Source organism: Gavialis gangeticus, unplaced genomic scaffold (genome assembly GCF_001723915.1).
Source record: "Gavialis gangeticus isolate Ggan-Ray unplaced genomic scaffold, GavGan_comp1, whole genome shotgun sequence".
Taxonomy (NCBI): domain Eukaryota; kingdom Metazoa; phylum Chordata; order Crocodylia; family Gavialidae; genus Gavialis; species Gavialis gangeticus.
This window is the reverse complement of record NW_017729033.1, coordinates 84,782,141-84,804,987: the sequence shown is the minus strand read 5'-3', so window position 1 is coordinate 84,804,987 and position 22,847 is coordinate 84,782,141. Positions and strand designations below refer to the sequence as shown.

The following is a 22,847-nucleotide window of genomic DNA, read 5'->3' as shown; positions in this document are numbered from 1 at the left end:
GGAACTCGGGTTTTTTGGAATTCTTTTTGTTGGTTTTATTTCTGAAGTAATGATGATTTTTATTGTACCAGATCATTCTCTCCTGCAGCCCACAAGTACCCTTCCTGACATCTCATTTAAGGCCAGAGGGAAGGATAAAATCTGTAGGACCTGTTTCTAAACCTAAAGACTTATGGAAAATCTGTGGAGTACTGCTGCAGGCCTGTGCAATTGCATTGTCTTGGGAGAGCCTCTCAGACTCTAGGTCCTTTGACTACCCAGGGAGATGGATAGGTTCTGTAGGAAAGCAATTAGGTTTTCTGCTGCATTTTCTCTAGCTAATTCCTGGTGAACTGTATAGGTTACAGTCCCCCTGCCTGCTCCCCTGGAAATGACAGGGAATTAGGACAAGATGGATTTCCTGTTGGGGGCATGACAAAACGGAAAAACTTAGGCCATTGCTACCTTATTTTGAATACAAATGATTTACTCCACAGAGCAGATAACTCTCTCAGAGCAAAGATATTTTGTCTTTTGCTTCTTAGGAGAAGCAGTAAGACCTCTAAGAAGGTAACAAGGATAAAATCCTCAAAACAAGTAAAACTGTTTCCACCTGTGAAGTCCTTGCAGGTTCACTCCTGGTTGAACTACATGATCCCTTGAGGTCCCTTCCAGCCTTACCTCTGCATGATTTCTATGATAATATATCACTTTCAGGTATGTGGCTTAGCAGGAATCTAATTTCTAATATTGTTAAATCAGATTATGCTTCTTTTTAAGTTGTAGAGGCTTACAGTTTAAGAGCCAGAGTTCCTAGTTTTATTCCTAGTTTTGCATATATAGAATTCATTTGGAAACCACAGCATCTGATATTTGCTGCTATGGATTTTTGCATATGCATTTGTATGGGCAAATCTAATCTTCCATTTTAAAGTTGACTCTTTGCAAATGTGGATATCCTTAAGAAAAGGTTATATTTTTTCACAACTGAGCAAACCACTCTCAGCAGTATGCTAAGTAAAGTTCAAAAGTAAGAGCAGTTTTGTATGTGGTTCCCATCTTTAGATAATGCTAACATATTTTTTAGGAAGAGCAGTACAAACAAAATAACACCATCCCTAACTGAATTAAAGACTGATATTAGAAAAAAATTAAATAAACATATGCATTTGATTAAACCAAAATACAGAAAAAAAATTACAACTCTATTCAGAAGCTTTTCTGAATAATTCAAAAACAGCATGAAAGTATTTACATGAATTGGCCCTGTAATGTATTAATAAAATAGCAAATTTAGATGTTATCTTTTAAAAGAAGGAAAATCATGCATACATAGGATGCCCACCAGAAGATGCAAATACATGTAGTAGAAAGCAGTTCTATCAAAAGAAAAAGTTAAGCAGTAATAAACTGGAAGAGACTGTAAGAGCAGCACAAGGGTACATCAATGCAAAAGTTCACTTTCAATTTTGTGTTTCTGCACACTGATTAAGTGATGCACTAGAACAAGGTATATTAATAATTAGAGTTTATTTTTATTGTTATTCAGAATTATGTTTATTCAACACAGTTTCAAAATATTTAAATTTGATTGGGTCTGGGCCCATCTACATGAGATACTTAATGAGCAGAAGACTAATTTTACTATGCATTAGCATGGCAGGAAAAACCTGTGCTAATGCACAGTGGATTTAGTCTACTTCTCATTAATGTCACATAAAAAAGTTCACCTGTGCTAATCCACAGTAACGCCACTTACAGCTCAGTAAGCTAGTACCTATCATCACAGGTGCTAAACTTAATGTGCCATAATTATGGCACATTACTGAATGTGTAGACACACTCTCTGTCATGTAAATTTAGTTTACTATGAGCAAACAAAAATAACCTTGAAAACTGTCATTTCATCCAGTTTTTAATTTTGGTTGATAAATGAACATTGAACAGGATGTGACATCATAACGGCATGTTCACAGTATAACAATTGTCACATGTATTTGCCATGCTATAATTAGTTAGACTGAATTCTCTTTGAAAATCACTAACTGCAGAAAATATCAATGACAAAACATACAGCAGCAAAATAGTCCAGCTCTTGTGTTTATTAGAATCAAATAAAGGTGTGAAGGGTGCTTCATTATTCCAGAAGTTGAACATGAGCCAAAGGCAGTTCATATTCCAAACAGGAATAAGGAGAAATTATACTATTTGATTTATTTTTGTTGGTTTGCTAACAGATGACCTCTTTTAGCATAGGGCTAAGTCACTTTCAAGGCTATCTCTATGTCAGAAACAGAGTGAATGTGTCCCACCCAAGCAGTTTTTAAACCTCTGTGAAGAACCCCATGCTCATAACACAATGTTGAGAAATGATGGAAATTCATATTAAAGCCAGGGTTGTGAGGCAGAAGGGACTGGGAATTACATTTTAGCAAAATTATCACGCTTTAAAATTTAATTGTAATTAGTAATATATTGTGATCCCATATTTTATAATACTAATTATTAAATTTATTTTCTGGCATTATTTAGATTACTAACCTTAGTTGTGTATATTCTAATTAAATCTGTAGGGAAGGTATAATATTCTCTTCACTCCAAAGAGCAAGTCACACTGAACATCATATTTCAAATGACAGGACATCCAAAGATTAAAGCAAAAGTATATATTTTTAAGAACTCATGATGAGGGATACAAATATTAATTTTACTGAGGTGAATAAGGAAAAAAAAAAAAAGGTTCCCCGGGCTGTTTTACATTGGTAGTATAACAAAAAGGTGCAAACCAAAGGTGGTGTTTATAAAATAATATAACATGCATTTGCCATTTACATAGATCTATTATCTCATTTTGTTTAAATTAGTTGACATCTTTTTTTGATATAAGATTACATGTGGTTGTGTTCCTAATCTTGCATATAGGCTATTATTTCCCAATATTTATTTATTATACCATATGCTACTTCAATGAAATGAAAGTAGCTAGCTTGTTCATGTCAGAATCTACTGAGATGGCTCTAAGACAATATTTCCTATTGGAATAAATTTAGCAGTGTTGCTGCCCTAGGTTCCATTGCTGAATTTCTTCTTGATTATGTCTTTTGTGTCTCAGGAGGGGAGGGAGAGGGAAGGGATGTGTGTTATTCATTGCTGCTACTGCTTTCTTATGATAAGAGTTCCAAGTTCAAGTTCCATACCAGAAATTAGACAGATTATTATTATTATTATTATTATTATTATTATTATTATTTTCAAATACATATGGCCTTCACTGAGGTGGCAGTGAATGTGCTAACTTTTAAATCAAACTCTTTGTTAGCATGCTGGTGTAGGAAACTACTTCTACCTTTATTTATAATTGTCATAAACAGAAACCATGTGATTCTTTAAGTCTTTTTTTACTGTTTTAGCTAGATTTTTGCTAGGTAGAAATCTTCATTCATATTATTATTTACATTATTTTTTTCTGTAACATTCTTGTTTTTTCCTTAATGTTTCCAATATTAATTGTAGCAACACTGAACTTTATCAGTTTTCCTTCTGGGGTAGAATAAAAAAAGCTATGGTTGGATTTTGAAAGGGGTCCTGTGTTTACCATATCTGTGATCTGGAATAATTCCAATTATGACTCATGGGGAGGAAATGCTTTTAATAGAATGTTATAATTTCCCCTGTTTGCAGAACAGCTAGTGAATTATAAGCTTATTGATGTAGGAAAATTTGTGTAAAAGAAATGATAGTGCTTTGGGATTTTTCCATTCATTTTGGCTCGAGGACTTTTATTTAATTCAGTTATTGCACCTGTCTTTCTCACTGTTGTCAGCAACTTTTAACTTTTGTGAATTAAAACTTTTAAAAAGGTTGTCAATAGGCAGCCCCCCAGCTTTTGTGCTATCTGGGTAGTACATGGAGTGATTTATAAGCCAGGGTAAGGGGAAACAGAGCACGGACAGCTTCTATAACCTGTGTCCTGGGGAAGCTGTCCCTTTCAAAATGCTGTGAGTACCACCCAGTTGGGCAGCACATCCAGCATTTAAAGCCTGCTGGCCATGAACCAGTGCCAGGAATAACTTCCCTGGTCCCAGTGCTTTGTAGTCTCCTGGCAATCTTCCATGGCTGCAGGGCCACCCAACTCCAGGTGGCCTTGCAGCTACGGCACAGCTGCCACCTGCCCTTCATGTATCTCTTGAAAGATATGGAGTCATGTGAAGGAGAGGACAATTTTCCTGCAGCTGCAAGGGTACCTAGGCATAGTCACAGCTCTAGAAGCCTTGCAGCTGCAGGAGAATTGTTATCCTGGTGGAATGGTAAAAGGGCAATGGGTAAGGACTCTTCTCTTGCAGCAGAAACCACTCCCTGGCTCTGAGAAGGTTCCTGCCAGAGGAGAATGGTCCCTCTGCCCATCCTGCCATCAGCTGACTGATGGGACACGTGTGGGGGAGAGGAATTCTCCTGGGGCTGGAACTCTCCTGGGCTCTGGGAGGGCTCCAGTCCTGCACCTGCTGCCCACTGCACTCCTCCGGTTCCTGGAGGCATGTATTAGGTGGGGACTCTTCTCTTCGGAGGAGCTCTGGGAGGGTTCCTGTTCCTGAAGAATATCCCCACTTTTGCCAATCAGCTGACTGGTGGGATAGGGTCCTCACAGGGCTCCCTGACAGTTCTCCCCTGGGTGGGCTATCAGGGAGTCAGTGGTCTTCATCTCTCCCTCTCCTCTGGAGAAGGATAGAGGAAGAGCAGAGGACTCTGGGACACTGGATGTCTCTCTCTCCTGAGAGAAGTGTACAGACATTCAAATTGGATTGGGAGGAAAAAGATCTTCCTCATAGGTAACCAATCTAACTGGCAGAAAAGCCATTTTTCTTCTGCAAGAAAGTTCTTGGACATCTACGTGCTCTTCTTTTTGTGCCAGGAGAAGGCTTTTCTCCCAGCACAAATGGGATGTCTATATATGGTCCAAGTGGCTACTTGTTGACCAAGCTATGTGGAAACTTTCCCCATAAACATACAGGCTTTAGATACAAGGTTTTTCATGGGAAATAATGCAAACTGATTTAATTTTGTCTTGCTCATGGACAGGGATCAGGACTTTGCTTCTCTCAGCCACAGAGAAAATGAACTATTGCCTAGCTGAATATTTAAAATTTCCAGAAATTCAGAATTTCTGTGACTTTATATAGTGTTGCAGTTATTACTGAATTGAAGAGAACCAAGATTAACATTAACTGAATATTAAGTTATTCAATTGATTATCACACCAGAAAGTCTGCTGTGCTGTTTCAATAGAATAACCCTTTTGAAGAAATTCCCAATATGATAGATGAAATATGAGAAAGAGACACAGTAATTTTAATGGTATTCATATTAGAGGGCATATTTTCTACCTCTAATAGATGTACAGTGAAGATTTGGGAGTATTTGGGACGTCTTGGGCACAAAAGATTTAAGTTTAATTTTAGCCATGAATGTAAAAATTTTAAAATACTATTAATTTAAAATTATATCTCAATACAGTTAATATTTTATGTTTTATATATATTGGTTAATTAGGCAGTTAGTAAAGGAAGTGCTCTATAGAGAATTAAAATGACCATGGATGGAACAGTATAGCTATTCTAGAGTAGGTTGGTGACTTGTAACAGTTCATACCTGTGGTTCAGCTTCCAAGTTTATTTTGAAGGGATGTTGTTTGCCATCTTCTGAAACTTGTGGAGACCACAATTTAGTTTCTGCCCTATAAAAAAACAAAAAAAAATTTCTTATTATTATCATAGTTCTTCAACATTCAAAATATAATACAGTCTGAAACTCTGCATGGTTTAAGTTCTAAAATCCTTTTGAATGTTGCAATATATGATATTTTAATGGATACAGAGTAACTTACATTGGTTTTGCATACTTATTATTCAGAAAGCTTATATAACCTATATGTGCTAGTAAATGAAGTTATCTTATTCTAAAGATTATAGCCGACTTTAAAATTGCCGCTTCCAGACTTTAGTGGGGCAAGGAACAGGGTTTTTGTGGGATGTATTCTTCCAGATTCTCTTTCACCTGAGGCTCTCAAAACACCTTATAAACATAGAAAAATAAGCCTAAAATCATTAATTTGTTGTTGTTATCATCAAATCCACTTCACAGTTTGGAAAATATAGAAAGATTTACAGCTACTTTTCAAATTCAGAGAAGTGCAATTTATTGATTCTGTTGCAAACTTAATCTGGATGTGTGGTTTTCTTAATTGTTTAAATGGACTGGGTAACTATGCAAGTAGTGAGTTGCATAATAGTGGTAATTATGTGAAAAAATTGGAATGCATTTGCATGTATTTTTACATTCTTAAGCAAGTTATTGAAAGATAATACATCATGTTAGCAACAGAGCCTGGAATAAATCAAAAAATGTCTTTCTCCTAATCTTGTGCTATAGTCATTAGACAATTCTTCCAAAAATACCTTTTCTAACTTCTTCCAAAAATACCTTTTCTAACTTGAAAGAAAGTCTAGTAATATGCCTAGTTGTAAAAGGGTAGTCTGACTACAACAGTTAGGGCCTCAGCCCTCTTTGATTAGTAGAAGTATCTGGGAAGAGGGCCAGGTGTTTTTTATGAAGGGCTGAGAGAACTTGGCTGAAATAGAGAGAGAGGAGTGGGAAATGAAAAATTTCTGATTCCTTTCAGCTTGTGTTGGGGAAAGTCTGTAGAGCTTTGATTTGACCTATTTTTGAAAGTCATTTCTTTGAATTAATAAACCATATACAGAGAGACTAAAGGGGGTGGGGGTGAGGAACTTTGTTGTGATGTGGAGTCTTTCTGAGCAGGTCAGCAGTGCCACATGTGATGGAAAATCTGGGGTGATGATTGGTGCCTGGAACTGCAATAAAGCAGTTGTAGAAAAAACCTGAAACACACCTGAGAGCTGGTGGGTGTTTTTTGCTGGATTTCCCCCCCATCTTCAAAGTAAAGAAAGAAAGGATGGAGGATGTTGTCTGTTTACTGGCAAAGAAGCAGAAGCAGCAGCTCTTTAAGGTATTCCTGCTGCACAGGAGGAGATGCAATTTGCTGATCTAGAGCAGTGGTAGGGGGCTCAGTACCAGTAACTGCACTGGTTCTGCAGTGCCTGGACAAGCAGCCTCTAGGGAGTTTCCCTGTATCTGAAGAGCATACTTTAGGTAAGTCTGGCTTTTTTGGCTGGTGAAGCTTATCCTGAGGTTCTTCTTTATACCTGTGAGTGAATGCTAGTTTTTTTTTTCAGGATAGGAGTCAATTCAGGTGCTCAAAATGCCCCTGTTACTCGTGGCAGAGACCTGGGCAGTGTACTGAATGTTATGTCAAACAGTCTGGCTTATTTTAGATGGTTAAGTCCAAGGATATTGTTACAAGCTTCAAGGTGACTTCTGTGGAAGTGGCATATACATAGTAGCCCAGTGGCTATTAAAAACAGTCCCTTAGTATGATTGGGACCTGTAAGAAGACTAGCTCCCAAGAGGAGTCAAGGGCTAGGGACAAACATCACACACAAACCAGTTTAAGTAATCAGAATCTGGTTTAAACTTGTAATAGAAAAAATGCTCAGTGTACACAAACTAGGTCAAAATAGCTGAAACCAGTTTGAGATCCTACATTCAACCAGGTTTATCAGACTCAACTGATCTGGGTCAAACTGGTTTATGTAACATCTGCCCCAGACCCCTTCCTGGTTTAACTTAAACCAGCCCCCACCTTCCCCCCCAGCATCCCCACATGCTCTCTGGGCTGGGCTCTATGCTCCAGCCAAGTAGGGCTGGCGCTGCCCCTCTGCTCCCCAGCCCAAGCAGGGATAGGTAGGGGTGGTGGTCAGGCCAGAGAGGGGTCTAATTCCCACCCCCCCCCGTCCTGCTGGCAAGGACCCAAGATGGGTCTGCTGGGCACTCCCCCCTTGCTACTGCAATAGTGGGCCGGGGGGGCAGGAAGGGGGTACTTCTCTCCTTATTCTGCTGCTTGCCCTGGGCACAAAGCGAGTGGCAGTGCCCAGAGGACAGAGGGGGAAATAACCCTACTACCCACTTAAGTGGCCCTGCCAGCTGGCATCTGGCTCTACCCCTGCCCGGCAGCTGGAGTAGGAAGCAACCATGACGGGGAGCAGCCCCTGAGTGTGAGCCTCTTCTTGGGGCAGGGGGGCATGTTGCAGAGAAGAAAGCTGTTGTGGGCTGTGGCAGCAATGCTGGGGAAGAGGAGCTGCTGCATGTAGTCTGCCTGCCCTGCAGCACAGCACCCCTGCCAGGAAGGAGCTTGCACTTCCTGACTCTGACAGGGGCTGCTGCCCTATCAAGGGCCCTCCCCTCCCCTCTCCACCACAGCTGCAGCAGCTGGGTGGGGGCATGGCCAGACACTGGCTGGCAGGGCCTCTTAGGTGGGGGGCATGGCAGAGGTGGCAGGAGTGGGCTTATCCCACCGCTTGCCCTGTGCATGGAGTTGGTGGAAGCTGTGGTTGTGGTGGGCAGACCCCACTTCAGTCCCCTGGGGCCAGAGGGGGGATTAACCCCCCTGCCCACCCCCTCTGCCTCAGGCCATGGTGCCCTGCTGTAGCAGCAATGAAGGGGGAGTGTTAGGCAGACCCCAGCTTAGGTCTTTGCCAGTGGGTAAACCCCATGTGCCTGTACTTCATGAATGTATGTTCACTTCCAAATTGGTTCAATCCAGGCAGGTTAGACTAACCTGCAAAGGTTGAATCAATTCAGACTAGCTTTTTGAATGTCTGTCCCTAGCCAACGGGGAAGAACTCTGGAGTTTAAGGAATGAAATGTTTCAAGCACCTGTAGTAAGGCAGAAGAGGGGTTCTTTTCTGCCCTAGGGATATGAGGAATGAGGTGCTCCTACACCTGGCAAGGCGGGGTGTAGCCCAGATGGAAACAGGGCAGATTTTTGCCAAAGTTGGCATTCTACAGATGTGGTGGGCAGACTGCTTGAAGGAGCCGAAAGAAGCTGCAGTAACAGAACAAGAAACTTGTCTTATGCTACTAGATAAAGCTTCCTGCTGAAATTGTCCTGCAGAATTAATACATGGCTAAGGAAGATGGAGGCGGATGTGGCTGCATTAAAAGAAGAGGCAGTGCTGTGGTGAAAACCTTGCCTGGCCCCAAGACGCACACTAAGGGAGAAATCTGTTAATGTAGCAGGGATCCCTCTCAGGGCCTGGGGCCAGTCAGCTCTGTTTCCTATCAGATCCAGCTAGGAAAAGGGGTGGGTGTTTTCTGAGAAGAGCTGAGAGTCCAGTTAAGAGTCTGGCTCCTCTGACTAGCTCTGGAGTGTACGTATAGAGAGAGGCCTTTGGCTTACACAGGTTGGCTGTGAGAAGAAGTTTTGCTTTGGGTTGGTTTGAATCTTGTTTGAATTGGTGAGCTGTGCCTTGTAGAAGAAGCCTGAAAAAGTCTTGGTGTATGGTGTTACGGTGAAGTTGCATGTTATACTTGGACCATACTAAGGATACTTAAAACATGACAATGGGTTTGTTAAGGTCCTGGTGAAAAAGAAACAGGTGTCCATGCACATAATGAGGTACCTTTGAATTTTGAGGCAAAGCTGATGTGATGCTGCTTTAATTCTCTCCTGTGCATCATTGTGAGTCATGTTTTCTGTATTGTAGCCATCAATAGCCAGGATAACATCACCAGGACACAAATTAGCTGTTGAAGCCTTGCTTCCTGGAGTAATCTGAAAACAGTACAATTGGTTAACCACTTTTAGTTCAATTAAGGCCCCAAGCATGCCTATCAATGGGTAAAATAAGAAGTTTTAAATTTCACTCTTTGACTAAGTCTTGTATAATTTGACAAACTTAGAAGATAAAATCTAATGCAATCTAATTTTCACACAAATAACTGCCTGCATAATTACAAGAATGATTGATTGAGTATACACTTCTCTAACTATTCCCTTTTGTTGTTTGTCAATTAAGTTGTTACCTCTTGAGGTGAAGAGAGAGACAGTGCAGTTTCATTGCAATTCCTAATTTTAATTTGGATATTTCTTTCTTTTGGCTTCTAGGCTAAATAACTGCTGTCTTGTAATTTATCACTATATTTAAATTCCACAATTCTTGTAACAAAGTGCTCTTTATTTTTTCTTTTCCAGATCTTTTCAGTCTCTGTAATTTCTTGAGTCTCTTCTTGAGTTTCTTCACTCTCTTGTAATTTCCTCCTGGCACATACCTCTGCAGGCATGTGGCTGCATTTCCTGAATCAAAGGTAAAAGTCTGTTCATTTCTGTTTCAGTTTAATCTGTGCAGCTTAGTCTAACCCACAAAGACTGAATTGATTCTGTCTCAGGCTTTTTGACTGCCTGTACTTAGCCCAAAGCACTAACTACAAAGCCTGACCCTGCAATTCATATTTGAACCAAACTTGGTTGGGTACTAGCGAATGTCTTGCTGGAAGTGGACTCCTGGATGGAAACCATGTTGGACAACACTGGTCCAGCAGCACTTAGAAACATTTTTAAGATTTGTCTATTTTTTTCCATCTTTTCTGCTTCGCTTTGCTTTTTTCTTTTTCCCCACATGAAAGTTACATTTTTTTCATTGCTTCGTGTAAAATGTTTTTAACATTTAGGACTAGGTATACAATGGAAGAATTATATTTAAGGGCACAAAAAGGGAGACTAATTATAACTGCTACCTTTTCTTATAAGACACTACATGCACTTTGTAGATGTCAGCTTTTCTACATATATCTAAGCTGCTGTCATATTTCTATATACAGACACTCTGATTCATACCACAAGAAAACTGTTGTAGTGACACTTCAAATCCCTGAACATAAGCCATTTTATAATGCCGTTCTAATGCATGTGCATTACATCCTAACAAACGGTCAAGTTCAAAACCATTGAAAAAACTTTTTTTTTTTTTTTTAAAGCTATTGCCCATCACTGGCGATGGAGCAAGCTGACCTGTTTTGCTTACTCAAAGGAATTTTGCAGTTGCCAGGAAGAGAGCGAAACCAGGTTTTGATGGGAAGTCATTGAATGGGGCCATGTCTGTCTGTACACGATATTCTTTCTTGCATTTCAACTAGAACCAATAGTTCCAAATATTAGAGGGAAAGCTATATTATATTTTTTCCAAGCACCCCAGATCAACAAAATGGATGTAATCTTTACCCTCTCCTGCTTTCAGATGCCAAAGAACAACAAACCACTAGAACAAAACCCCACCAAGTACACAGATTTTTCTCCATTCCAACAGATTCCATAGATGCAAAGTCTCTCCCCATCATGCGTATCATCATGCAACATAACACTTTCTTTCATTGTGACACCGGTTAGGTAATTTCTCAAATATGTATTTAAATTTGAGGTAGTATTTACATATTTTGGGGTGTTTCGTGCAAGACACAAAACAAACAACTTTGTTGTGGTTGGTTTGTGTACCCAAAACCCATGGTGTAAATTTTAATTACTGAAAATATTCTAATCTCTCACTAGCATTTTAAAGTGTTTATATAAAAGTACTCATTATTCTTTACATTTAAATGGTACATAATAAAAATATATCTTCACCTCCTGCCAAGTAACATTATTTATACTTACATTGTACATAACTTAAGTAAAAGATGGGTGTGTGTGTATATTAGACTGGTGGGCTTCTGCCTGATTATGCTAGTGTGATTAGTTGTTCTGCAGTTTTAAGAAAGGGCTAGTACAAAGATATTTCAAGTATAATGATACCAATTAAACATAACAAGGGAGAGCTTTGTACTCCTACTAGGTTAAGGCTTTAAGTTCAGTGGACAGTTTTAAATCGGTTTCAATATCTATATTTTTCTTTCCTTGATATGGGGAAAATGCTACCTCTCTGGATCAGCTCATTAGCTGCTGTCTCAGTCAGGGCTGCATTAAGGCATAGGCAAATTAGGCACATGCCTAGGGCTCTAAGTGAAGAAGGGGCCCAGTTGTGCTTATTTTACATATTGAAATCTGAGTGGGGGGGGAGGGAAAGTAATATACAACTTCATCTTTAGCTGTGAGCCCATGAGTTTGTTTGCTTAAGGCCCACTAAAGGGTTAATATGGCTCTCATCTCAGTTACTGAATATCAGGGAGCAATGAGGAGCTTCATGTCCATCTTCTCTCCCTTGGGAGTGTGGAAGGTAGTGATTTGGTGCTGCATTGTGTGTATGCTGGTGGAGACAGATTTCCCCTCCCTAGCTCCTCAGATATTGTCTGGCCCTGTCTCTCGATTTCTATTTATACAGCTGCTAGACCTGACTTGTTTTATTAGCTTTACGGAGCATAGCTCCTGAGAGAAATATGGAAAGGTACCCTTTGGGTTCTGCAGGCATAGAGATTGAGCAGACGGGCCAAAACTTCAGAAATGAAGTCCCCTGTTGAATACATAGAGAAGAGAAAACACTCAAGAGCACTGAGGGGGAGAAAGTGAAGATAGAGGACAGCTGCCTTGGGAAGAAAGGTTAAGGCCAAAAAAAATAAATAAATAAAAAGGGAAAAACACTACTTGTACTCTTGGTAGTGTCTAGTAGTCCTACTTGCTTATTAGGGCCTCACTGCACAAAGTGTTGTACTAATACAAAACAAAAAATCCCATTTCTAGAAAGATTGAAATAAAAGATGAGATGGTCAGGGGAGCACAATGTAACAATGGGAGGACAGGACATTCTGAAAGAGAGTGGGACACACCAATTATGTAACTCTTTCTCCCTCTATGTAATCCTCCTCCACACAATTTTTCTCTTTTAGGCTTCTTGTCCTCACCTTCAGGGCCCTTCAAAGCTCAGCCTTCCCTACAGCTGCTCCTGTCTTTTATCACAATAGCAGTCTGGGCTACTCGTCTATCTGCTGCTTCTGTAGCTCCCTCAAGATTTTTTTTTCCTTGTCACTCCTCCTTGTCCTCTACAATTACTTCAGATATAAAATTGCTTGCTAAGGTTCTAGTTTTAAATATATTTTCCTAGGAAAGGACAGATTAAGCTAGGCTGGTAGTCCGTTAATTTCAAAAGTCTACTACAGATTTTCTGTCTTTATACTTTGTTAGAAGGTTCCTCTCCTTTTTATTTCTTGGTTTGTTTGGGGTTTTTTTAAGGGTCCATAGGTCGCTGGACTATTAAGAATATATTTCTAACCTCTAGAAATACACCTACATTTTTTCTTTGGGAATGTAAAGAAGATAGGGAATTGACAAGCCTTGTGTCTCCTTCATTGTCTTTCCCTTCCTTTGTACGTGTGTGTTCATGAAGTGACTTAATACAGTGAAAAACTGCACCTGTGTTACTGCACTTATGTCTTCCTCCTACTGTTTATTTGACAGTTACCCTTCACAGGACCTGCTGTGTGATGGAGTGTAGATTTAATGCCTTGGACTTTTTGTGTCAAAATTGAGAAATGGTTCATTTAGTCTGACTTTTTTTTTTAGTAGTGGCCTTTGGGTGATGCCTTAGAGGAAGGTGAAATCCTCCAATACGTACTTGTATAACTCTTCTCCGTTCTATAGTGAAGAGAGGGAATTCATTTTTTTTTTTTTTTTAACAGCCCTGGAAGTTAGCTTTAAACTGCTTAGATTCTGAAGTGTGATCATAAGTAGCACTTACACTTGTTATCCTAACTTTATGCAGCTGTAGTTTTTAGCCTTATTTATGAACCTAATCTGTTTGACTCTTTCTATGCAATTGATATTAATAATACAGTGACAGTATGGATTTAACACCTTGGACTTGTTATATCAAAACTGAGAAATGATCCATCTAGTCTGATATCTGTTCTTAGTAGTTTATTACAAAGCATGAATAAAATATTTATTTTGTGTGCATGGAAATGTATTGGTTTAGTTGTCCATGTGGGTTGTAAAAAAACTGTTTTACCAGCAGTGACATTTTTTCTGTCTTTAAAAGATAAGCGGTAATACTACAATATAAGTTTCCTAGAGCGGTAGTTCTGGTAGTATCATTAAATACATCTAAAATAAGGGTTTTCTTTTGGATCATATAACAAGCTAAGTGACAAACAACAAACCAGAATGTAACAAAACCTGGCAGAATTAATTTATATTAGCAAATAACTTTTTGTTATTTCTAATATTCTCATTAGTAAGCATTTAGGTTACCTGGAGAGACTAATAAGAAAAATCTAAATCCCACTGTATTTCACTCCTCATGTTTTTCCACTCGGGTGAGAGCAAAACTTGTGACAGTGGACCACATTTTTTTTATAACCTGCTATTTAAATTGCACAAGTTTCCATATTTGAGCATACAATGTCATTGGGTCAATTTTTCATGTGTGAATGATAGATCTATAGGAGACTACATACTGGGATTTTTTAAGTTGATTTTAAGTAGAAAGATACTTGACTGTTAGAATTGGATGCCACATCTTAGTCATTTTTTGAAAATCTTAGCCTTGCCCTGCTGTATACTGAACTGTGTTGATCTTCTGTGCTGTGAATCTTAGAATCAAATGAAAGGTGGACATACGTCAGATGCAATTTTTTTTTTACAATAGGTAACATTTATTTACCCAGATGTGGTGTGGCTTTCTTCAATTACTTACTTTGGGGAGAGAATTTTTTTTTCTTCCTGGACTTCATTTAATTTATCTACTGATTTTTTTTGTAAATTTCTCTGGAATGTAGAATTTATGGCCACATTAGATCCATCTCTTCTGAACGGGAGGGGTGGGGAAGTCTCTTTGCATGTTGCAGAGAGACTGGGCATAGATAAAATAAGATTAATGTATGTATTAATGGAAACTCTAGAACCCCATAATAAAACATTTAGGTCCTGAAAAATGTCAGATTTGAATATGTTATCCTGTGCTGCTTTAGATATAATATTAAAACTTATCCTTAAAAGTTTTAACATGATTTTAAACTCTTGGAATATGTTATTGTTTTCTTTCCCTCAACACATGCTCTGACAAGTCCTCCTTGCATGGTTAAGACCTTACGAAAAAGGAAATTAAAACAATCCTATAGACTTCAATCAGTGGACTTTGAATCAATTTCATAGAGATTGTATTGATTGTAAATAACTTAATTCCCAATAATTGTGATGGTTGGCTTCATTACTCCTCATTAGTTTGCTGTTGGTTGCTTTTTATGGCTTTATTTCCTCCTAGCAAACCCATTTAGTTAGCTTCTATTCTTAGTTCATCTGGATTATTGAATTGTGTGGTTTTTACGTTTGCTTGAAATGCTCAGGAAAGTTAACTTGCTGCATTTTGGTTTGGGAAATCACAGATGGATTTTTGAGATGACATCTGTTCTCTAGACAGGTGTATGATGATCCCCTGCAGCTTTGCATATCTCTGGTGCAGCACTAATGAAGTTTTTTCCTTATTGAATAAGGATTATAGCCAGCTGCAGTTACATTTGCCTAAGGATTAAACTCAAATGGCTAATTGGAAAAATGTGGTAAACTATCAATCTCTAATTACTAATTTAATGTTTAACAGCTATTATTAAGAAATAGCTTTTTTGTTGTAAGGCAAGCTGAAATATGACTGAATTGATGATAATTTATATTATGGAAATTTTAAGTGAGCAGGATAACTTACGCTCTAGGCCCTAATGCAAAGCACACTACCTCCAGAGAAGATCTTAGTGCTTGCCAGCTTAGTCAATCCTGTTAGTGTATTTTACAGGATTTATCTAAGATAATTATAACAACATATTTATAAGTTACATTTATAAATATATTAATCTGATTAGAAGGAAAGGTTCATTAATATCAAATGGATATATTAATTAAAATTCCTGAGCTTTAGCCCAGTAAAAGTAAATTTATTTTTAAAATATAAATCTTGTATAAGATCAATAGTTACTACTTGAAATGCGTGATTAATAGGTACTGACATCATGCTATAAACCAGCAGGTTCTTGTCTCATAGGCCATTCTGTAGGTATGAGTCAATAGCAAAATTATTTATTCCTTAGAGAGTTACTATAAATGTAACTTGTGCTTTGTTAGCACAACTTTTAAATCTCAATTCACCTAATCTAAACAAAGGGAAAATATAAACCAGGCACTGCTAAAATATTTTTCTTTGGAGATAATGGAAACTCTTTTCTCCTGTTAAGTCCATAAAAGGCAATGAATATCCCAAAGTAACCAGTCACTTTTTTTTTCTTTTTTTCCCCCTCAATGCATTCTCTCTCCAAAACGTTTATGCTATGTAGAACAAAGTTTTGTTGTATAAGTTTGTTTTTGTCAAGCAAGTTAGGAGCATTAAATTTTAAGGGCAAAACTGAGGTCTTCATTTTTCTAATATAAGTTGGGGAAAAACTGTTAGCTTTAAATGGAGTTATTCCAGCCTTATAATAGCATAATTTAGGGTAAATTTTACTGCCTAGAGTTTTTGTAAACTCCTGTTGGAGGCACTTTTACAGCAATACATCATTGATGACATTTACTCTTCAAAGCTTTAATATAATACATAGATATTAGACATATTCTGAATTGCAGTGAAGTACCTTTTTAAAATAGGCTAATGATTTGGAAGTGAGTAATGAGAAACATTTTCAGTATGTGCAAGTATTTTTACAAGATAAAGAATACTTATTCTTGTTTTTGACATGCATCAGGAAAAGCCTTGTTCAGCAGTATACCACTAACTACATTTACCTAATGGGCTGGAAATACTTTTTGCTACTTCTGTAGGACTGCAAAACAGTGATAATTTTTGTGTGATGCTCTCATTAAGTAACAGCCTCCTAAGCAAATACCATTTTTCAAGTTAACATGTTAGAATCCATACAAAGAGGAGGGTTTGGCTTCTTAATGTTCTTAAAAACAATCCCCTCCCCCCCCCCAAAAAACCCCCCCCAAAACAACACAAAAACAAACAAACCCCAAAACAAAAGAACCATGAGAGTGTTAACTAGCCCTAAAATCCACTAGGTGCAATATTGTATTTCTTTCTTCCTTGTTCAAGGCAGAGTAACTTTCTAATAAATCACTGTTCTAAACCAAGTGAAAATTTTTATACTCCAAAGTTTCTCACTCCCTTTGCGGCCAAGCAACTGGTGTTGAATTGGTTAACTAAGCTTCTTGCATTGAAAACTCTTCGTGTCTGAGCTGATATGAAGATAGCATACAAACTTCCAGCCAGGAGGAGCAGCTGCTAAGTTTTCTTCTCTCCCAAGAATCACATGGGCCAGTGACTGCAGTTGAGAGCTGCAGTGGCCAGAATCTTAAACTGGTCTCAAACTCCCTCACATCTCGCACTGATGGGTGAAAATCCAAATGCATTAAGAAATTGCACTGCCCTCTTACCTTGCCTGTACCCCCCCGACACTGCAGCATTGGAGGTTCATTTTACAGGTGTCAGCAGGACTGAGTGTAGCCCCTTTTGCTCAAAATCCACATAAACATTTTATACAAAATGTATTCATATCACTTTTAACTAACTCCCTAAACTTGCACAGGACTAAAGACATCTTGCAGCAAGCTGTGCTTCATTTACATCTTCCCAACCTGAGGAAAACTAAATAGCAAAAACTGAAATAAATGTTAAAATAATAAACAAACAGCAAATGGAAAAAAGGACATACCCTGGTTATGATTAAAGGCTGGTTAAAATCTATCCCGCCTGACAGCCTGAATCCCCAAGGTGCAGGTCCTGGGAGAATAACGTTCTGTGGCATTGTGAAGAAGCTTTTCTGAGCGTTGCTGTTCTCTTGCCCTTAGCTCAGTGAGAGTTACTGGAGGCTGAGCTGTAGGAGTAATGGGCCTGTCAGCAGTGTCTTTGCTGGACAGGGCTGCACACCCTTTAAACCCTTAAGAAGGTTTTTCTCCCCCCCACCAGCTTCAGGAACTCCACTTTATCCCTGCTCCTGTGTGACGTCACCCGTCCCTTGTCTTCTCCACCCCCAGGGGGAGTATTAGCTTTGGACAAATAAAGTCTGGACACTGCAGAGTTTTCCACCAACATACCAGCTTTATTTGCTGCTTCACAGCTTAGTGCCCAGTCCAGGGTTCGGTAAGCTTCAGGTTACAGCTTCCTATTTGTCTCTTAAAGCAACGCGGCCTCAGAGTTGATGTTATGATTGCATCACTTCATTGTGCTTGCTTTAATCATACAATGCTCCTCCCCTCCTTTCCATGCCATCCTAAAAATATTTCTGGTTAAGCAATGTGTTGACATTTGAATCTCATGAATCTTTACTTTGTATTTTGGGCAAGTTTTAATATAACCACTTACCTCTCTACAGAGTCTTTTCAGCCCTACCTTTGAATATTTCAGCTTTTAAGTCTCAAAGGGTGTTCAATGATAAAATGTTTCTGCTGGCTTGGAACACTTCACTAAAGTCACAGATGCTTCTTATCCTGGGAAATATAAATAGGACTGTTGTAATAATCAACAGCCCTCAGAGGAAAGCTTGTACTCTGAAGTTATGTGGGTGTCTCCAATTTGTGCTTGGTGCTGCTGCTTACCCTGGTTGCCTTTTGATTCTCTTGTATCAGCTAAGGTTTTAATTCTAATTCTCTGCTGTATTGCTGCACATGTTTCTTTTGCACTTAATCTCAAAGAGTGAGTGAAGGTGTTCTGGTGGTGGTGGTGGTGGTATGGTTCTGTCATCCTAAAATAGATTTCCATTTATTTCAAATAGTTGCAAACTTGAGAGTGCTGCCATTGTTCCACGTATACATTGTATATGGTTTTTTAGGGGTGTGTGAAGCGGGCCCTATTTGATTTTGGATTTGGCCTGAATTGGGGACAATGATTTGATTAGTTGATTCGGATCACTGTCCCTGATTCAATTTGGCCAAATCTGTACCTGAAGATTCAATGCTGATTCAGAGTATCAGTGATTTGGCCATAGACACAGCTTTAAATGTTTTTTCTATGTACCTCAAGTTACCAGTGAGGCTTGTGAATGCTGTGATGCTGGGGCACGTGGAGTGTCCCACAGGTGCGTGTGTGTTTGTGGGCGGGGGCCCTCCACCTGCTGAGCAGTGGACTGGAAGTACTTCCAGGTCCTCTGGGGAGTGTGCCAGGCCCCCATGACCCCCAACTTGACGATTGGCTGCAGGGGGGAGCCTGGGTTCCCCCCCCAGACTCAGGAGGCACCAGTCACTGGGCTAGAGGGGGGTGGGGGGGTCCCCCAGCATGCTCCCCAGCAGGCCCAGAAGCGGACCAGCAGTGCTTCTGGTCCACTTCCAGGTCTGCTGGGGAGCACACTGGGGAGTCCCCTGTATTCCTGTAGGACACTCCATGTGCCCCAGTGTAGCAGGTGGCCCATGAATGCTGCAACCTAGAGGTATGTAGAAAAAAAACATTTAAAGCTGTCCGAATTGCCAAATCTATCTGAATCAATTTGGAGAGTTCACATTCGATTCAGCAAGACTAAAGGGTCTCCTGATTTCAGTTCAGAGATTCAGCCACCGAATTGGGCCAAATCTCCACTGAATTGAATTGGGAACCGAAGCTTTGCACAACCCTAATGTTTTTTCCCTCTTAGCTTTTTCTGATGCTTCCACTAACAGTTTAGCCCTGGTATTAACTACACAAGATTAGTGAAGATTCTGTTGCAATCAGATACAGCTAATTGATTAGACAATTAGTCAATAGAAGATTTGCCTGAAACTGAGCAAATTTGGATAGGGATTTAAGGATTTGGCCTAGTAATAATTACCTTTCTGAAGGCTGTGAAAAGTTCTAACACAGAAGGAGCTGCCTTTGCTTTACTATGCCCTGCTCCTTTTTCCCTAGAGTGGTACTTGAACTTGGATGGGCCAGGAGAAGCTGTAGGTGAGTTGGAAGAGTGGGTAGGGTACATATTATTATCATCATCTGACTTGGAGAATGTTTTCTCATAACTATCCTGCTGAACATCCAGGACAGCCTGAAATGAGCAAAAGGGAGGTGATAAATGATGACAGATCCCCAGGCCTTGAGCAACTTAGTTGGTGGCTCAACAGACTTTTCCACAAGGGGGTCTACTGTGGCCCCTCTTAATAGGATGATAAATGTAAGGGAAGGAAAGTGAAATGCACACATAATACTCTAACACAAAGTTGACAGACATGATGCACTTGAATTCTGATTTGCAGCCCATCAGTTTGTGATCTTTAAGTGAAAGAATTCATATCCAAGCCAATATGATCTGTTTTGAAAGAGGCTTTGTTTTTGTAGAGATTATATATAAAATATCTTATTAAAATCTCACAATTTGAAAGCTGCTAAATTTCCATCATCTACTAAGTTTTATATTTATAAAAAAAAAAACTTCATTTTTTAAGATAACTTTTTGTCTCTAAGTAAACCCACACATTTTGCTCATAGCTTTGGTATGTTTTGATATTTATAGTCTAATCTGTTTGTTGGGACTGAAGCTAGGCCTATTGGCCAGGGTCATTGATTCCCTCTCTGTCCTTATTCATTAGTAGGACTTCTTTTGTTTTTAACATTCCTTTTTTCTCAGTTTGTTTGCAAAAGCAGTCTTACTTCCTTAATCTCTCTGAACTTCATTATGCTTGGATTTTCTCCTGGTCTCTTCATTTACCATCTTAAGTAATTTTACTATTTTTTATATTTATTTGTGTGTGCATGTTACACACAGATCCCATGGTAATCATCTTGGGCAGAGACAGCCTGAGTTTGCATGTAGATATTTGTATATTCAAAATTTCAACAGATTTGGGCTTTGTTGGATGAACAAGGGGTATGCAGCCTTTCATGCCTGTACAGAGATTTGGGGTATTTTTACCCTCAGAACCTAAAATAGTGATTTATGAAGTGAGTTGTTCTTTCCTTGAATTTCAGTACTTTCATCCATTTTTTCCATGCTTATACATTGTTTCTTATTTTTCTTAAATGTTATTATTTAAAAAAAAAAAAAATTGTAGTGCATATGGTACTGCTGTGATCTCTGACCCTGCTCCTGAATATGGCTGATATAAGTTGGTCTTGAATCTCATTCCTTTATTTTCAACATTCTCAGTCCCAACTGTAAGATGTCAGTCCAGTATTGCTTTTGGCATGATTGGATTATGTGTTTTGCATTATGTAACTGATATCGTAATCCCTTTGATATGTTTTTGGCTGTATACATGCGTGCTGCCTATCAGATATCTATATTGTTAATATTGTATGCAACTAGAGTGCCCTGTAGTTTTTAACATCTCAGAGCTTGGTCTAGGAATCTGTTTTTGTTTGTTCTGTCCTCCCTCATTCCATGGTAATCAGCAGGTGATCATGCCAGCTAGCTTTTAATTTTTTATTAATCCTTTGTATCTTTCTCTAAAGGATCCAACCATGATGGCCTTTACTATTCAGTGATGATATTACTATTGTTTATATCATGCCCATAAGCACAGTAAGCATGTTGAAGAAAACGTACAGAAAATGGGGTCCCTGCCTAGTTTACATTCTAATTGCCAATGAGTTTAACAGACAAGTAGGGGTATAACAACATTTCGTAGATGTGCAAGAAGTTGAGCACATTACAGAAATGAGATGATGCAGTTTCCCAGTCATGGGGTATGCAATTCTTCTTGTTTGTTTGTTTGTTTGTTTTAGTATGAAATCACTCCTCTCCTGAACACCACATGTTGTACTGTCCTTCCATTTTTTTTCTATTAATTTCTTCCATGTGGCTCTTCTTTTGTATAATGATTCTGTCTTTTAGTTTAACTTGCATGGGAGGAATACATTCTAGTTTACACACATTACAGATCCTCTTCTTCCCCAGCCTTTCTAGTTAAATCTTCTTCATCAAGTTCAAGTTCAGTCTTGAATGTCTTTTATCTTTTTCTGGATCCTGCACACTTCTTGTAGAAGAATATGGGAATTGCCAAACCAGGTCAGATCAGTAGTCTTCCTATTTCTGATGGGTCCAGTGCTAAATGTTTCAAGAAACCCTGTAATAGACAGCTATGTAGCAAATTGCTTATCTGGGAATCTTTTTCCTAAGTCAGAACAGTGAGTGTATGTATACACTGTCTCCCCCCTGCCCTGCCCCCAGTGTTCTCAGGGAGAGATGCTCTCACATCTTGCCGACATACTTCTGTGTTTATGTACCAACCCTGTGTAACTGATCCATAAGTATTTCCCAGGGATACTGCTGAGCATGGAAGTCCCACAAAAAGGCACATGGGGCACTCCTGGAGCAGCTTCCCTGCTGCACTTTGGATTTGCTGGGAGTGGGTCGGTGGGTATGATGGTTCCTTTTTTCTTCTCTTCTCTTTAGAAGCCTGCTGAGTGTTCCATAGTGGCAGGGGATCTGGATGGTTGTCATATAATCTGTTTAGGGAGATGTCAAGTAGTAGGAGTGACCCAGGATAATTCAGGATATCTGTAATGAGTATCCTTCAGTGCTCACACTGGCCTTTTCAGATCCTTTACATCACTATTTAGAGAAGGAGATCGCAGCCGTCTAAACATTTATATTTAGGCTATTGCTTAGAGAAGGGGTATCAAACTCATGCAGCCCTCAGGGCTGGATCAGGTTTGCACGGTTTCTTGCAGGTTGGATCTGGACATGCCTCCAGCCATGAGGTGAGCAGTAGAATGGGGGTGTTAATTCAGCTGCAGCTCATCTTGCTGCCATAATACATCCCAAACAGGGCTCTTTATCCTTGATTTCAGTGATGCAGGACCCCGGCACAGCTTTATGAGCACTCATGGTGCTCTGGTGTGGTGCCAGAGGACTGGAAGAGGGCCAACATGGTTCCCATCTTCAAAAAGGGGAAGGAGGAGGACCCAGGAAACTATAGGCCAGTTAGTCTTACCTCAATCCTAGGCAGGCTCTTTGAGAAAATTATTCTGGCACATATCCACAAGGGGCCAGTAGGGGAGGTCATGCTTAGGGGCAACCAACACGGGTTCATCAGTGGCAGGTCCTGTCAGACCAACCTGGTGGCCTTGTATGATCAGATCACC

General features: G+C 39.3%; 1 protein-coding gene and 1 long non-coding RNA gene across 5 annotated transcripts in view; one reads left to right on the top strand and one right to left on the bottom strand.

Annotated features, from left to right (window-relative positions):
* PDLIM3 (PDZ and LIM domain 3) overlaps positions 1–17,838 on the bottom strand; it is a 33,285-nt gene extending 15,447 nt beyond the window's left edge. The window contains exons 1-3 of one of the 3 annotated variants that reach the window (XM_019525920.1): positions 17,515–17,838; positions 9,516–9,667; positions 5,626–5,710 (exon numbers count right to left, since the gene is read on the bottom strand). In XM_019525920.1, coding sequence (XP_019381465.1) covers positions 5,626–5,710; positions 9,516–9,667; positions 17,515–17,607 — 330 coding nt within the window. In that variant the 5' untranslated portion in view covers positions 17,608–17,838. The remainder of the gene's footprint in view (positions 1–5,625; positions 5,711–9,515; positions 9,668–17,514) is intronic. The other 2 variants (XM_019525922.1, XM_019525921.1) reach the window with 2 other exon arrangements.
* LOC109303731 overlaps positions 1–22,847 on the top strand; it is a 140,076-nt gene that overhangs the window by 12,099 nt on the left and 105,130 nt on the right. The gene's annotated exons all lie outside the window — the stretch shown is intronic.